This window comes from Oncorhynchus kisutch, linkage group LG18 (genome assembly GCF_002021735.2).
Source record: "Oncorhynchus kisutch isolate 150728-3 linkage group LG18, Okis_V2, whole genome shotgun sequence".
NCBI lineage: Eukaryota > Metazoa > Chordata > Actinopteri > Salmoniformes > Salmonidae > Oncorhynchus > Oncorhynchus kisutch.
The window spans coordinates 53,767,263-53,784,578 of NC_034191.2; the positions used below are offsets into that span (position 1 = coordinate 53,767,263).

At 43.5% G+C, this 17,316-nt stretch overlaps 1 protein-coding gene across 5 annotated transcripts in view; it reads left to right on the forward strand.

Annotated features, from left to right (window-relative positions):
* The window catches only part of drosha (drosha ribonuclease III), a 148,130-nt gene that overhangs the window by 84,757 nt on the left and 46,057 nt on the right, over positions 1-17,316 (forward strand). For all 5 annotated transcript variants that reach the window (XM_031796306.1, XM_031796304.1, XM_020507411.2 and 2 more), the window contains exons 24-25: positions 6,463-6,507; positions 11,593-11,750. In XM_031796306.1, the coding sequence (XP_031652166.1) occupies positions 6,463-6,507; positions 11,593-11,750 (203 nt within the window). The remainder of the gene's footprint in view (positions 1-6,462; positions 6,508-11,592; positions 11,751-17,316) is intronic.

Below are 17,316 nucleotides of genomic sequence, written 5' to 3' on the forward strand. Positions count from 1 at the left end.
GAGAGAGAGAGAGAGGAGGAGAGAGAGAGAGAGAGGAGAGAGAGAAGAGAGAGAGAGAGAGAGAGAGAGAAAGAGAGAGAGAGAGAGAGAGAGAGAGAGAGAGAGAGAGAGAGAGAGATGGAAATGACTAGAGAGGATGGGCGCTTTAGAGGGACAGAGACGAAGTGGGAGAAAGAGAGAGAGAAATCTCCATCTTCCTTCCAACTGCCGTGATTCACTCATCCGTAGCTACCCACTGATGATTTGTCCCCTGTAATTATACCTCGCAAGCTTGGTCAGGAAAACGTTATTCTTAAATCCCCACTCGATGCGGGCGTAATCATTTAAACCTGTTGTCTGGCTTGTCTTAGGGACGCCGCCTGTAATTGAAACATTAGTGCTTCTGGTCTATATGTGGCTGGTGGGTCTGCGTGCGCCCCACGTTCCCATTTTAATCACATCCTTGATCAGAGACTACACACACCGGAGTTTGTGTGTGTATGAGTAAGTGAAAGAGAGGGTGTGTGTATCTGTTGTGTGTGTGTCTGTGCATCTGTCTCATTTGTGTGGGTGTGTGTCTTGTGTTGAGTCCAGTGTTCACCTGAAAGCATCTCTAGTGTTATTGACTTGCCTCCTGAGTGATGCCAGGGCTGAAGAACCCATTGCATGGTTTCTTACTCAATACGAAGCTGACTCAATACGTGATATGTACTTACAGCCTTATTACCCGTGAACAGATGTGAAAACGAATTGAAGCATTTGCTCAAACATATTGAGCACGTTCATACATTTTTTTCAGTGCCTTGCCATGAAGACAGTATGATTGGTGGGTTGCTGAGGTGTGTGTGCTCCATTATGTTGGGCCGATATATCAAATCAATTTGAATGTTTGTCTTTGCACGATATTCCAAATGCCTGTATTTGCAAGAATCAAGGTTTTGTTTTATTGATTTATTTTCGTTTTCATGTGCTTTTGTGTCTTCTTGTTCTCATGCTGTCTTTTTGGTCTCATCTCCTTCACTCCCTCTGTGCTGTGTGCGCCTTCCCATTTACACCAGAGATCTGTAATGTAATGTAATGATGAGATGCTCATGTCTCCGCCCTAACAATTGTAGTCGCTGCCCCAAAGTCGGGTTGGCAGGCGACAAGTTTACGTCCAAAATAACCCCGTAGAAATACATGTGGCTTATGTTTGGACAGATTTTTTGTCAAGAGTGAAACCCCTCGCTTCACCTCTTCCTCTATGTTTACATACACAGCAAGTCCCTCCCCCTGCCACTCACAAAAACAAAGATGAAAGATCACTTCTACCTCTGGCAAGCTGTTTCAACTCACAAATTGCATTTGAGGTTTGGCCCAACGGAATCGGTCAAATAGACACCGATACACATTGAGAAGTTATCCTCTCTGACAATACCCTTTTATGTGTCATCACTACTAATACGGGAGTATCAACATTAATTCTGGTCAAATGAATGCTCATTTTGCCGTACCGCTAGTAGCATTTTACCCAAAGACTGTTATACTAGCTGTCTAGTCTGTGTTTTATACATGTGAGAGATAAGTCAAGCCACTTGATTTCAATATCTGAACAAAGTGGACAGGCTGCAGTTGGAGACAGACACAGGGGTGGGTTCGTAACAATTCAACTGTCCTGCCTTTTTAACTAGCAAGTAGATCCACGTTTGCTAAACTGGAAGTATCAAGATTTGCTGGCTACTCACGAGCACGTGGGCTTGTTCTTGAGAGAACTGTGTTAATTTTCTATGATGCCTGCGACAATAAGTTAGTCATTATTAGTTCATGTGCATTATGCGTGGTACTGATTTTATTTTTTACATAAAGGCCATTTTCAAAGACTGACTTGAAAGCCAGATCAGTGATTATTGTTAAAAAAATGATTTTAAAAAGCAGGTTAATCTATTTTGATCAAAATAATACAATTTCTTAGTTAATCTTGGTTAATGGTTGTGGGGGGCTTGTATTTAGCATAGGGGTAATTTCACAAGCCCTGGATTCATTAGATTATTGCTGACTGTTTTAAATGCAGTGTATCTGTAATGAATACTCAGGGAGAAAAGGGTGTAGATTCACACGCAGCGCGCAGCAGGTCTTTATTTCGCCTTCGCAGCTGGCAGTAATCATGGTCATACACAGGTAGGCAAACAGGCAGGTGAAACAACTACGACTGAAGGCTCTAACTGGTTCTCACAAACGAGCTAGGAAAAGGCTTAGTGCAGTCGTGGCCCACAATTTTGAGAATGACACAAATATTGATTTCCACAAAGTTTGCTGCTTCAGTGTCTTTAGATATTTTTGTCAGATGTCACTATGGAATACTGAAGTATAGTTACAAGCATTTCATAAGTGTCAAAGGCTTTTATTGACAATTATATGAAGTTGATGCAAAGTGTCAATATTTTCAGCGTTGACCCTTCTTTTTCAAGACCTCTGCAATCCGCCCTGTCATGCTGTCAATTAACTTCTCGGCCACATTATGACTGAGGGCTGCCCAGTCTTGCATAATCAATGCTTGGAGTTTGTCCGAATTTGTGGGTTTTTGTTTGTCCACCCGTCTCTTGAGGATAGACCACAAGTTCTCAATGGGATTAAGGTCTAGGGAGTTTCCTGGCCATGGACTCAAAATATCGATGTTTTGTTCCCCGAGCCACTTAGTTATCACTTTTGCCTTATGGCAAGGTGCTCCATCATGCTGGAAAAGGCATTGTTCGTCACCAAACTGTTCCTGGATGGTTGGGAGAAGTTGCTCTCGGAAGGATGTATGAACTGAACTAAATAAGGTGCTGATGAGACCAGGTAACTAACACAGGTAAAATCAATGAACAAAAAGGAAAGACAGGGCTACGTTCAGGAACACAAAGAAACAGGGCTACGTTCAGGAACACAAAGAAACAGGGCTACGTTCAGGAACACAAAGAAACAGGGTTACGTTCAGGAACACAAAGAAACGGGGCTACGTTCAGGAACACAAAGAAACGGGGCTACGTTTAGGAACACAAAGAAACGGGGCTACGTTCAGGAACACAAAGAAACAGGGCTACGTTCAGGAACACAAAGAAACAGGGCTACGTTCAGGAACACAAAGAAACAGGGCTACGTTCAGGAACACAAAGAAACAGGGCTACGTTCAGGAACACAAAGAAACAGGGCTACGTTCAGGAACACAAAGAAACAGGGCTACGTTCAGGAACACAAAGAAACAGGGCTACGTTCTAGAACCCAACGAAACAGAACACAAGGTTGACTAAGAAAATAAATACAGAACCTTGCAGCATTTGACATTTTAATTGACCTGAAAAGTTTATTTAGAGAGAAAATGTGAATTGCCCATAAGTAAAAAAAATTTTTTTAAATAATAATATCGGGACAATTTTTAAGCCATATCGTCCAGCCCTATGCTCCATCTGGCCAAACTCACTTGGAATGGTTCTTATCTTTAATGGTTGATCTTTTTTCCACTTGGGAAATCCCTTATGACAGACAATGTCACCGGCTGTCATTTCTCTGTCTCTGTCCCTCCGTGTCTCTCCCCCTGTCTCTCTCTGGAATGACTCACCCAATATGACACCAACACCAAATTGGGTCCTGACGACCTGTCTCCCTAGCAACCAGCCCATCTCACCGGCGTTAATGCAGCGTGGCACACAGCGAGACTAAGTGACCGAACGGGAGGAACACACAGCACAAATGCATATCTCTCTCCACAGGCCGAGGAAAAGGAGGGCACTGTCTGTCAGTGTGGGGCGATGGGAGCTTTCAAATGTGTGTTTTTAGTGTGTGCGTGCCTTCCCCTGGTGTTCTAATGGTCATTGAGGAGACCTCTGTGCTCAGAATGACAAGCTGCTGACTCATTCAGGCTGCGTCTCAAATGGCACCCTAGTCCCTACATAGTGTTTTGGTCAAAAGTAGTGCACTATGTAGGGAATAGGGTGCCATTTGGGATGCAGACACACAGTCAGTCAGACACCAGGCAGCAGATGCTTCAGGCTGTGTCTGAAATGGCACCATATTCCCTATATAGTCCACTATTTTAAAAGGCACTAGTGCCTTCAGAACACATTCAGACCCCTTTTTCAAAATGTTGTTAGGTTACAGCCTTATTCTAAATGGATTAAATAGTGTTTTTTTCCCCCATCATCAATCAACACACAATACGCCATAATGACAAAGCAAAAACAGGTTTAAAAACTGAAATTTGCCTAAGTATTCAGATGCTTTACTGAGTACTTTGTTAAAGCAACTTTGGCAGTGATTACAGCCGCAGGTCTTCTTGGGTTTGACGCTACAAGCTTGGCACACCTGTATTTGGGGAGTTTCCCCTATTCTTCTCTGCAGATCTTCTGCAAGATCTGTAAGGTTGGATGGGGAGCCATTCCTGCACAGCTGTTTTCAGATCTCTCCAGACAAGTTTGATTGAGTTCAAGTCCGTTCTCTGGCTGGGCCACTACAGCCCTGATCGATGAGAATGGGGTTGTACTCGGTCCTCCTTTTTCTGTAGTCCACAATCATCTCCCCTGATCAAGACAAAGGATATGATTGTGGACTACAGAAAAAGGAGGACTGAGCAAGCCCCCATTCTCATCGATAGGGCTGTAGTGGAGCAGGTTGAGAGCTTCAAGTTCCTTGGTGTCCACATCACCAACAAACTATCATGGTCCAAACACCAAGACAGTCGTGAAGAGGGCAGGAAAATGCGTATTCCCCCCTCTGGTTGCATCACCTCCTGGTATGGCAACTGCACTGCCTCTGACCACAAGGCACTATAGAGGGTAGTGTGTACGGCCCAGTACATCACTGGGGCCAAGCTTCCTGCCATCCATGACCTCTATACCAGGCGGTGTCAGAGGAAGGCCCAAAAATGTGGCACATTCCCCAGCCACCAAACGGTACCAGAGCGCCAAGTCTAGGTCTACAAGGCTTCTTAACAGCTTCGACCCCTAAGCCATAAGACTCTTGAACAGTTAATGAAATGGCTACCTGGACTATTTGCATTGTCCCCACCCCCTATTGTTAGGCAGCTGCTACTGTGTTTATTATCCTCTACCTACATGTATATATTACCTCAACTAACCGTTGCCCCCTGTATATAACACATTGACTCTGTACTGGAACCCCCTGTAAATAACCTCACTACTATTTTATTGTTGCTCCTTAATTATTTGTTATTTTATTTTATTAAAACTGCATTGTTGGTTAAGGGCTTGTAAGAAAGCATTCCACCTGTTGTATTCGGCACATGTGACAACTAACATTTGATTTGATTTGAAGGACATTCAGAGACTTGTCCCGAACCTCTCCTGCTTTGTCCTGGCTGTGTGCTTAGGGTCGTTATCCTGTTGGAAGGTGAACCTTCGCCCCAGTCTGAGGTCCTGAGCGCTCTGGAGCAGGTTTTCATCATGGATCTCTCTGTGCTTTGCGTCGTTCATCATTCCTAGTCGATCCTGACTAGTCTCCCAGTCTCTGCCACTGAAAACATGCCCATAGCCTGATGCTGCTACCACCATGCTTCATTGTAGGGATGGTGCAAGGTTTCGTCCTGACGTGACGCTGGCATTCAGGCCAAAGAGTTCAATCTTGGTTTCATCAGACCAGAAAATCTTGTTTCTCATGGTCTGAAAGTCTTTAGGTGGCTTTTAGCTGAGGAGTGGCTTCAGTCTTGCCACTCTACCATAAAGGCCTAATTTGTGGAGTACTGCAGAGATGGTTGTCCTTCTGGAAGGTTCTCCCATCTCCACAGATGAACTCTGGAGCTCTGTCAGAGTGACCATTGGGTTCTTGGTTACCTCCCTGACCAAGGCCCTTCTCCTCCGATTTCTCAGTTTGTCCGGGCAGCCAGCTCTAGGAAGAGTCTTTGTGGTTCCAAACTTCTTCCATTTAAGTGTGATCGAGGCCACTGTGTTCTTGGGGAACTTCAATGCTGTAGAAATGTTTTGGTAATCTTCCCCAGATCTGTGCCTCGACACAATCCTGTCTCGGCGCTCTACAGACAATTCCTTCGACCTCATGGCTCATTTACTAGAGGTGGACTCTATTCAAGTTGTAGAAACATCTCAAGGATGATCAATTGAAACAGGATGCACCTGAGCTCAATTTCGAGTCTCAAAGCAAAGGGTCTGAATACTTATGTAAATTAAGTATTTCTGTTTTGTGTGTTTAATACTTTGGAAAAATGTCTTGACCTGTTTTTGTTGTCATTATGGGGTATTGGGTATAGATTGCTGCAGAGTTTTTTTTTTTTAATCAATTTTAGAATAAGGCTACAACGTAACAAAATGTGGGAAAAGTCAAAGGGTCTGATTACTTTCCAAAGGCACTAGTGCACTACTTCAGTATGGTGCCATTTGGTACACTTTCTGTTATTGTATCTCCCTCCATGGAGTTATGAAGGCTTCTCCCAAAAAAAATCGCTCAGTAACCTCTCTCCCCCCTCTTTTCCATCTCTCCTCATCTCCCCTTTTACAGGACCTCCGAGAAGTGTGGCTCAACTACCCGCCCCATCCTCTGCAGGTTGGTTGGAAATAATCTATTTGTCTGTTTATCCCTGCAATGCTCAGAATGGATATTGTATATACAATGACAGCCTACCTGGGAACAGTGGGATAACTGCCTTGTTCAGGGGTAGAACGACAGATTTTTACCTTGCCAAACCCATTCATTTGAATGGGTGTCCACATACTTTTGCATATATAGTGTTTGTAAGGCCCCCCTCCCCATAGAGCACAGCTTTCCCTCACACACACACACACACACACTTCTCCAGTTATCCTCTCCACATGAGTTTTGCTGTCTGCTGTGGGATATGATCAATGTAAATGCTGCTAAGACAGTAGAAGACAGTAGCACACGTCTGTGTGTCTGGCGTGTGCCTAAAGCAGAAACGTATCGTATGTATCGGTGCAGCAGGGGCGGTGTGTTGTGTGAACACACTCCATTTCTAGCGAGTTCGCTCTGTTGTCTCGCTGCTGTTTCTGCTCTCCATAATCCTCTTTCTCTTTCTTACTGTTACCCAGACACCCTCTCGCTCTTTCATGCTCTGTCTCTGTCGCTCTGTAACTTTTATTCTCTTTCGATATATTTGATTCTCTTTCTTTCTCTCCTCATACTGTCTAATTCTTTCTTTCTGCCTCTCTCTCTCTCCCCCTTGCTTTGCATGATCTGCCTAGAAACATTGGGTTGTAGAGTGAAGAGCATGTTTGTTTGAAATCAGGATTTGGAAGAAGAGATCAAAGATGGTGTAACAGGATTATTCTCCAGTCCCAAATCACATGGGGCCTCCAGGGACCCAAACACTGCTTGTGTGTGTGTGTACGCGCGTGCTTGTGTTTTTGTGTGTCAGTTCCACTTATTGTCTTTGTTTTACCAAAATGCTCCAGCCACTCATTCTTGACTTGTTACTAGCTTCTAACGATGGCAGCTGATGGTAATTTCAGCCATGCCCTTCCCACCAGCAGCCTTTGAGGTCAGGGTGAAGCCTTGAGGTCAATCCCACAATCCTCAGCGGTCAGGGAGGGACCACTCCTGGGTAATTACGAGGTTTGGAGCAAAAGGCCATCCTTCCATCTCTCCATATTTCCACCCTGATTCAGTCTGCTGTGGGTTAGTCAGGGTGGTCTCCCTCTCCTACTTACCTTGTGTGGCTGGCTTAGTTTATGTACGCTTGATTTCAAAGACCTTTAACATGAGTTAATCAATTTACAATAAGATTATTATTTAAGTGAAGACATCTGTTTTTGGTAATGTTGGTGAAGTTGGTTAGCAGAGAGAATCCACATCTGGCACAAAGGCTCTCTCTCTGACCTTAAAGGGTTACCAGGTACCTCTTTCGCTCTCTCAGCCTAAAGGGTTTCCAGGTGTCTTTCAGCCTAAAGGGCTACCAGGTGTATCTTTCTCTCTCAGCCCGCAGGGTTACCAGGTGCCTCTTTGACTCCAGGCAGGACATGAAGGCTGATGATCGTCAGGAGTTAGTTGGTGAAGAGATTCACCAATAAAGAGGCCCAGGCTTATGGTGATGCCAAGCCATCTCCAGGATCCTGTTCTGTAGTAATGGTGTGTGCGTGCACCTCTGTGTCTGTTGGCCCATGTGCTACATTAGCATAAGCACCATGGCTAAGTGCTGCCTGCCTGCGCAGCGCTCCTGGCTCAGTCAGTCTGTGGAGAAAGTGAACAGAGCAGAACGATTCCTGGTTGACAACATGCACATCTTCATGTCCTCCCTGTTCCCCTCTGCTCTCTCTCTCTGCACCAGCACCTGCCTCATCACCCCCCTCGGCTCTCCGAAATCATTTACCACTGTGTCATTCACGTCAACACGCAACGCAAGCTTCACATCCCCTTTTGGTTCAGTGTGAATGAGTATGAATACGGAGACTGAGACTACTTTCCATGCTTTAGGCCAGGACTGTGAGTGCTCAGAGTTGTGATGGGGGGGGGGGGGGGACTTTTTGACTTCGTTAGCTGGCGCTAGTCGGTATTTTTCATCCTATAGCTTGTTCTCCAACTTTTTAAATATTGGGCCAACATGTTTTCAGCACTTTTATTTCCTTGATTGGTCAAAACTCGTTTTCTCATGCTCTTGTCTCTCTGCAGCAGCCATATAGTGAGCAGTGTGTTTGGAACATATCACAATTAAATCACAGTATCAAATCGCAATACATATGAAATCGCGAGAATGGCAATACTTGATACTATCGTATCACCACCTAAGTATTGGGATGATATCTTAGCAATTCCCAGCCCTATCAGAGAGCCACCTGGGCCGGAGTGTGCTCAGATTTACACTTTATTATGGAAAGGGGATACCTAGTCAGTTGCGTAACTGAATGCATTCAACCAAAATGTGTCTTCCGCATTGAACCTGGTCATTTTTCCACATTGTTTTTATTTTTCATGATTGATTTTTCCTTTTGAACCGTTGCTAGCAGGCCAGCCATCATCCCCTTAGAAAAACTCCACATAAAAAAAATGTGTCAAACTAAATGCCAGACTAAAAGTATGTGTTTGTGTGATACAGTGTTATGAATGCTGGACTCGTCAAATGCCGTTAGTGGTGACGCATGGCATTTAAACAGTTGTCGTTAATTAAGAGGAAGGCAGATGTGAAAGCCTTCTTTGGGGCTAAAGTGGGAAGACGGAACCATGACATTTCCAGCAGCCGTCCAATTAAAATGTAGAGTTGGCAACCAACCACTCTGTCTGTTTGACACTTGGCGTCTAGCTATTCCACCACTGCTTAGTCTATATTGCTTCAATGAAAGCAGGTAAACTCAGAGGAACAATGTGCAATATTTACTGCTCTCCAGTGCTCAATGGAATATATACTGTGTGTACAAAACATTAGGAACACCTGCTCTTTCTATGACGGAGACTATCCAGGTGAAGGCTATGATCCCTTATTGATGTCACCTGTGAAATCCACTCCAATCAGTGTATATTCAGGGGATGAGACCTGTTAAATAAGGATTGTTAAGCCTTGAGACAATTGAAACATGGATTGTGTATGTGTGGCATTCAGAGGGTGAATGGGCAATGCAAAATATTTAAGTGCCTTTGAAAGTGGTATGGTAGTAGGTGCAAGGCGCACCAGTTTGTGTGTGTCAAGAACTGCAATGCTGCTGGGTTTTTCACGCAAAACAGTTTCCCTTGTGTATCGAGAATGGTCCACCATCCAAAGGACATCCATCCAACTTTAAAAATTAAAAATATATATATTTAACTAGGCAAGTCAGTTAAGAACAAAATCTTATTTGCAATGGCGGCGACACTTGGCCAATTGTGCGCCGCCCTATGGGTCTCCCAGTGGCGCAGAGGTCTCAAGGCACTGCAGCTCAGTGCTAGAGGCATGACTACAGACACCCTGGTTTGATTCCAGGCTCTATCACAACCGGACATGATTAGGAATCCCATAGGGCGGTACACAATTGGCCCAGCATCATCGAAGTTTGGCCGGGGTAGACCTTCATTGTAAATAAGAATTTGGTCTTCACTGACTTGCTATACATGTGAAGCTAACAAGGTCAATGTCTAAATTTAAATTATGAATATGTCCCAAATGGGACCCTACTCTCTCTATAGTGTACTACTTTTGACTATCATACTGCTCAGGAAGGAGACTCATTCTGTCTCCTCGAGATGAACATACTTCGGTGCGAAAAGTGCAATCAATCCCAGAACAACAGCAAAGGACCTTCTGAAGATGCTGGAGGAAACAGGTACAGAAGTATCTATATCCACAGCAAAACGAGTCCTATATCGACAACCTGAAAGGCCGCTCCGACAGAAGAAGCCACTGTGCTAAAACCACCATAAAAAGCCAGACTACGTTTTGCAAATGCACATGGGGACAAAGATCATACTTTTTGGAGGAATGTCCTCTGGTCTGATGAAACAAAAATAGAACTTTTTGGCCATAATGACCATAGTTATGCTTGGAGGAAAAAGGGGGATGCTTGCAAGCCGAAGAACACCATTCCAACCGTGAAGCCCTGGAGCAGCATCATGTTGTGGTGGTGCTTTGCTGCAGGAGGGACTGGTGCACTTCACAAAATAGATGGCAACATGAGGAAAGAAAATTATGTGGATACATTGAAACAACATCTCAAGACATTAGTCAGAAGTTAAAGCTTGGCCACAAATGGACAATGACTCCAAGCATACTTCCAAAGTTGTGGCAAAATGGCTTAAGGACAACAAAGTAAATGTATTGGAGTGGCCATCACAAAGCCCTGACCTCAATCCTATAAAAAATGTGTGGGCGGAACTGAAAAAGCGTGTGCGAGAAAGGAGGCCTACAAACCTGACTCAGTTACACCAGCTCTGTCAGGAGGAATGGGTCAAAATTCACCCCACTTATTGTGGGAAGCTTGTAGAAGGCTACCCAAAACGTTTGACCCAAGTTAAACAATTTAAAGGCAAAGCTACCAAATACTAATTGAGTGTATGTAAACTTCTGACCCACTGGGAATGTAATGAAAGAAATAAAAGCTGAAATAAATCATTCTCTCTACTATTATTCTGACATTTCACATTCTTCAAATAAAGTGTTGATCGTAACTGACCTAAGACAGGGAATTTTTACTAGGATTAAATGTCAGGAATTGTGAAAAACTGAGTTTAAATGTATTTGGCTAAGGTGTATGTAAACTTCTGACTTCAACTGCAGATACTGCTCTCTGCTAGAGGCTGATGAATGCATCTATTAGACCTAGTGCATCTCCTGATTTAACACACACACACAGCCCTCTCCTGATTTCACACATGCGTTCTAGCATATCCCTTCCCCTAATAAGGGAGGTCATCATTATTATGCAGTGTTCTGTCTCTGTTAAAACCCTATTGCACTGAACTTATATTTTCAAATAACTGCCCTATTCCTGGCCCGCAAAGGAATCAGTAAAATCAAATCTGAAAGGCCCTCCGTTGAATTCTGAAATCCCAATGTGGCCCTCAAGCCAGGAAGTTTGCTCACCTCTAGTCTTCTACCTACCCTTCAGATCCAGACTTGCCTATCCCTGCTCTAACCACAGCTGAATGCCACGGAGGTGCCGCTCTTTTCATGCGGTGTTTAGCTGTAAATGCTGTGTTGTGTTTTACCAGGTGCAGGAGCCGCAGACGGACAGGCAGCTGATCGAGACGTCTCCGGTGCTTCAGAAGCTGACAGACTTTGAGGACACCATCGGTGTTATGTTCACACACTGTCGCCTGCTGGCCAGAGCTTTCACACTGAGGACCGTGGGCTTCAACCACCTCACACTGTGAGTATGGGAGGGGTGCGTGTGTGCTTGCGTGTGTGGCTCCCCGGTCTATCCTCCGTCCCAGTACCATAGTGATTGATGGACTGTGGAACTCGTAGTTGTCCCACTGCCTAATCCTGGGTCTTCCCAGGGGACACTAAAACCCCTCTCCAGCCATTGCCTGACTCCGCTAGTGAGGTCACAGCCCCGCTCCCCCATGGGAAATTTAGTTTTTAAATGTTGATTATATTTACTAGCTGGCCCGAGGCTTTGGTTCTTATTCATTCTCTCTCGTGCGAATGGTCTTTCCCTCTCTCCCTCTGTTAATTTCTCTCTTTGTTTCTCTCTTTCGTTCCCTCTCTCATTCTTTCCCTCGTTCTCTCTCTTTCTTAGTTTATTGCTACAGGTTATTTACTTTAATTGACACTTCCTGTGTTATGGATACACTTTTTTTTTGCGAATGTTTGAGATGTTCTTTGACTTGATTTGACCCCAGAGTTCATTTCAGATGCCAACATCAATATAATAGTCTCAAAAGGCTTATATATCAAATCAAACTTCATGTCTAAAATAATGGGGAAATCATTGATTTTATAAAGTTTCTGACATTAAGGATTTCAATTGAGTGAAGAACCACTGTGTTTCTCTGCCTGCTTCTCACCGTTTATAGAAGGCTTTCATTGCTTGCAACTTACTGTAGAAAAATAGTGTGAAGAATGGGTGTTTTTACTCAAGTGTAAACAATGTGTTATTGAGTAAGTCTGTATGAATCATACTTGTCTCGAGATTAGCATTGTTACCTTTGGTGTTACACTGTAGCATTATTATTATTATTTTAAAAGCAAAATAAAAGCTGCACACTGATGCAATACTTTATTCAGCAATGTTTCGACAGCAAGCTGTCTTTATTAGATTTTCACCAACTGTACTGTAGCATTGTGTTAAAAATGACATGTAATGGAACGTAATTGCACGAGTCATGTAGGCTTTTAGGAGATGTGCTTCACTGTACACAAGGCTTAAACGTTTGATACATTCACAATAGTGAAATGTTAACAACACAATAGTGAGCTGGACAGCTAAACCAAATGACCAACTAGGACGTTTAAGCGTGTGCGCATGGCGTGTGTGCGCCTGCGTCAGTGTGTGTTTTAAACCATCACTTTAATGTCAGATCCTCTCGCCACTCACGGTCATTGAAGTCGATTAGAGGGCTGGAAGTTGAGCTGTCAAGGTTACCTTTGAATGTTGTCCTCCTCAAGGTAGAGAAAGATGCCTGCAATGCTAACCCATTATACATTTTTATTTTACCTTTATTTAACTAGGCAAGTCAGTTACGATCAAATTCTTATTTTCAATGACGGCCTAGGAACAGTGGGTTAACTGCCTGTTCAGGGGCAGAACGACAGATTTGTACCTTGTCAGCTCGGGGGTTTGAACTTGCAACTTTCCGGTTACTAATCCAACGCTCTAACCACTAGGCTACCCTGTCGCCCCAATTCTGAATGTATTATTATAAACGGGGTGGTTCAAGCCCTGAATGCTGATTCGCTGACAGCATGCATGACAAAACATTTATTTGTATTGCTCTAATTACGTTGGTAACCAGTTTATAATAGCAATAAGGCACCTCGGGGGTTTGTGGTATATGGCTAATAAACCACAGCTTAGGGCTCTATCCAGGCACGCCATGTTGCTTTTTGCGTAAGAACAGCCCTTAGCCATGGTATATTGGCCATATACCACACCCCCTTGTGCCTTATTGCTTAATTAGATTGCACATTAGTCAAGCCCAATGTAAGTACTCCGATGTCCTTAACACTAGAACCTCTGGGCCTTTCAACCTAAAAGTACCCGCTAGAGAATGTTGAGACCGTTGCTGGAAGTCTCCTTTTGCAAACGCGTCAGATGCATGTCAACCCACAAGGTGTGCAAACATAAGCACCAACGCTTGATAAATAGTGCATAAACAATTGTAGATGATGAATTGCATTAAGAAATAGTTGTGGAAATATAGCCATGACAAGATACTGTATCCCACGTATTTGGATAGAAGACACTCTTGACGTTTCTAAAACCATTTGAATCATATCTGTGAGTATAACATAACTTATATGGCGGGCAATGGGCTTTCATTGGGAATCCAGATTTCGAAGGGACTTTCTTGCAGTTCCTATCGCTTCCACTGGATGTCAACAGTCTTTAGAAATTGATTAAGGTTTTTCCTTTGAGAAATGAAGAAGTATCACTGTTCAGAACGAGGCTAGAGAGAAGTGTACTCTTGGTTAGAGGCGCATGACCTGAAAAGCATGCTCCACTTTGTTTTCCTCCGGTATTGAACACAGTTAATGCCGTCTTAAATTGTATTGATTATTTACATTAAAAAAATACCTAAAGTTGTATTAGGACAGTAGTTTGAAATGTTTGGACAAAGCTTACAGGTAACTTAGAAATGTTTTAGTCATGTTGCGCGAGTTGGAACCTGTGTTTTTCTGGATCAAACACTCCAAATAAATTGACATTTTGGATATATATCGATGGAATTAATCAGGAGGACCATTTGTGATGTTTATGGGACATATTGTGCCAACAGAAAAGCTTATCTAAGGTAAGGCATGAATTATATCTTTATTTCTGCGTTTTGTGTCACGCCTGGAGTGTTGAAATGTGATTGTCTGTGAATGTTTGCTGGGGTGCTGTCCTCAGATAATAGCATCGTTTGCTTTCACCGTAAAGCCTTTTTGAAATCTGACACATTGGCTGGATTCACAACAAGTGTAGCTTTAGTTTGGTGTATTGCATGTGTGATTTCATGAAAGTCAAGTTTTTAATAGTACTTTATTTGAATTGGGGCTCTGCATTTTCACTGGATTTTGGCCAGGTGGGATGGTGTCCCACATATCCCAGAGAGGTTAACGAGTTACCATCTCCCGAATTAAACACAAGAATATCAGTGGGGCAAAAAAGTATTTAGTCAGCCACCAATTGAGCAAGTTCTCCCACTTAAAAAGATGAGAGAGGCCTGTAATTTCATCATAGGAACATTTCAACTATGACAGACAAAATGAGGGGAAAAAATCCTGAAAATCACATTGTAGGATTTTTAATGAATTTATTTGCAAATTATCAAGATCTTGAGAATCAGCTGTACATGTGATGGAAGAATGCACTGTACATTTGATGGAAGAATGCACTGCACATGTGATGGAAGAGTGCACTGCACATGTGATGGACGAATGCACTGTTCATGCAGAGGGTTGCAATTCCATTGAATTGGGGATAGTTTAACCAAAATATGCCACAAAACCTAGAAGTTCACTGTTATAAGCTAACTGTTTTGATGAATTTAACCATAATTCCCCAAATTACCGGGCTTAACTTCCCATGTAAAATTCCCGGAAAGATTCTGGAAAGTTTCCGACCCCTTGAAGACCTAGCCGCAGCTGGTGGTTTTACTCTTACGGTATGTTCATTTTTAACTCAATCTTTTATACCCTCGAGTAAAAAGGGGTGTTTGAGCTCCCTCCGGCGTGTCTAGTTACGAGGCAAAGTATATTTTCAATTTTTTTATTTAATCTTTATTTAACTAGGCAAGTCAGTTAAGAACAAATTCTTATTTACAATGACGGCCTAGGAACATTGGGTTAACTGCCTTGTTCATAGCGGCTGCTATGATCTCGTTAGAGAACTAAAATCACAATCCTATCATCACAAAAACAGAAAAGGGAGAGATTCCCCTCCTGCCTAATTTACAACCGAGTGTTAACGTGTCCAAACCGGACCAACCGGTTGTAAGCTATATACCAAGCTCATTTGAGGCCTTTGACCCACCCCCAGGAGCGTCATGACAGCACATAAACAAAGAGATATGTCCAGTGCTCTGGAAATGTCTCTTTACTTGAGGTGTAAGGCCTGCTCTCTTTGTGAAGTTCCCCTTGTTGCGCTCTCGTCAGTCTTTTCTACCCAAATCGTGCCATTCATTCCAGAATTCTGTCTCACCGTGGCAGTTGGGATCAACGTATGTTGGCTCAGTTCTGGTTTTTCTGCGGTGAGGCTCAGGCATCGGAGACGGAGGCTCAATGAACATCAGAAACAGATGACTCTTCATCAGTAACGTCGATTTCGAGCTCAATATCCGATCCAACATCCGACTCCAGCTCATCTAAATTCTGCAGCGTTGTAATGCTGTCAGTGCGTCTGATTTGACTCTCTGAGGGGAGATAATATAACATTTCCAGCCTTTCATGATAAAATAATTAGACCGCCCACAATTCTTCATCATTGATTAAAATGTGATGCTGATAGAACTGAATTTGAAATTTAATCAAATCTAGCTTCAGATAGTGTGAATTGTGTTCATTGAGAACAAGAGGTCGGTAGCAATGTGAGTCTGACACCTCTGATGTAGGGCAACCTTAAGAATGATCTCATTACACTGGAAACTGGAATGAAGGTTGTACAATAGGAAAGTACAGTTAATAGAGGAGACGGGCACGCGCACTCACACACCGACACAGTAACGTCATGGTGGTGGAAGTAGATGGATAGAGGCTGACCTCTTGGAGGACGTGGAGCTGTGAGTTCACCCCTTTTAGAGATCCCAGAGACCGGAGACCAGCTCAGTCTCTACCCACTAAATCCCCTCGGCTGCCTCCCAAATGGGACACTATTCCATATGTAGTGTCATACCTTTTACCTGAAAGTAGTGCAATATAAAGGGGATTAGGGTGCCATTTGGGAAGCAGCCTTTTTTCTCATAGGCCCCTAATGATTAGGTCACTCAATGGCTGCCAGGATCAATGATCCCAAACCACGAGAGGCTCCACCACTACTCTCCTCCCGCTTCGCTCCGCTCAGGTTATATACAGTGCATTTGGAAAGAAATTCACACCCCTTGAATTTTTCCACATGTTACATTACAGCTTTATTCTAAAATTGATGGAACATTTTTTTCCCCGTCAATCTACACACAATACCCCATAATGACAAAGCAAATACGGATTTAGAATTTTTGGGGAAAATATATAATAAATAAAAAAACAGAAATACCACATTTACATAAGTATTCAGACCCTTTACTCAGTACTTTGTTGAAGCACCTTGGGCAGCGATTGCCGCCTTGAGTCCTCTTGGGTATGACGCTACAAGCTTGGCACACCTGTGTTTGGGGAGTTTCTCCCATTCTTCTCTCCAGATCCTCTCAAGCTCTGTCAGGTTGGATAGGGATTGTTGCTGCACAGCTATTTTCAGGTATCTCCAGAGATGTTCGATTGGGTTCACGTCCGGGCTCTGGCTGGGCCACTCAAGGACATTCAGAGACTCAAGGACATTCCAAAACCACTCCTTCTTTGTCTTGGCTGTGTGGTTTGGGTTGTTGTCCTGTTGGAAGGTGAACCTTCGCCCCAGTCTGAGGTCCTGAGCGCTCTGGAGCAGGTTTTCATCAAGGATCTCTCTCTCTCTCTCTCTCTCTTTCTCTCCTGACTTGTCTCCCAGTTTCTGCTGCTGGAAAATTATCCCCACAGCCTGATACTGCCACCACCATGCTTCACCTTAGGGATGGTGCCAGGTTTCCTCCAGATGTGACGCT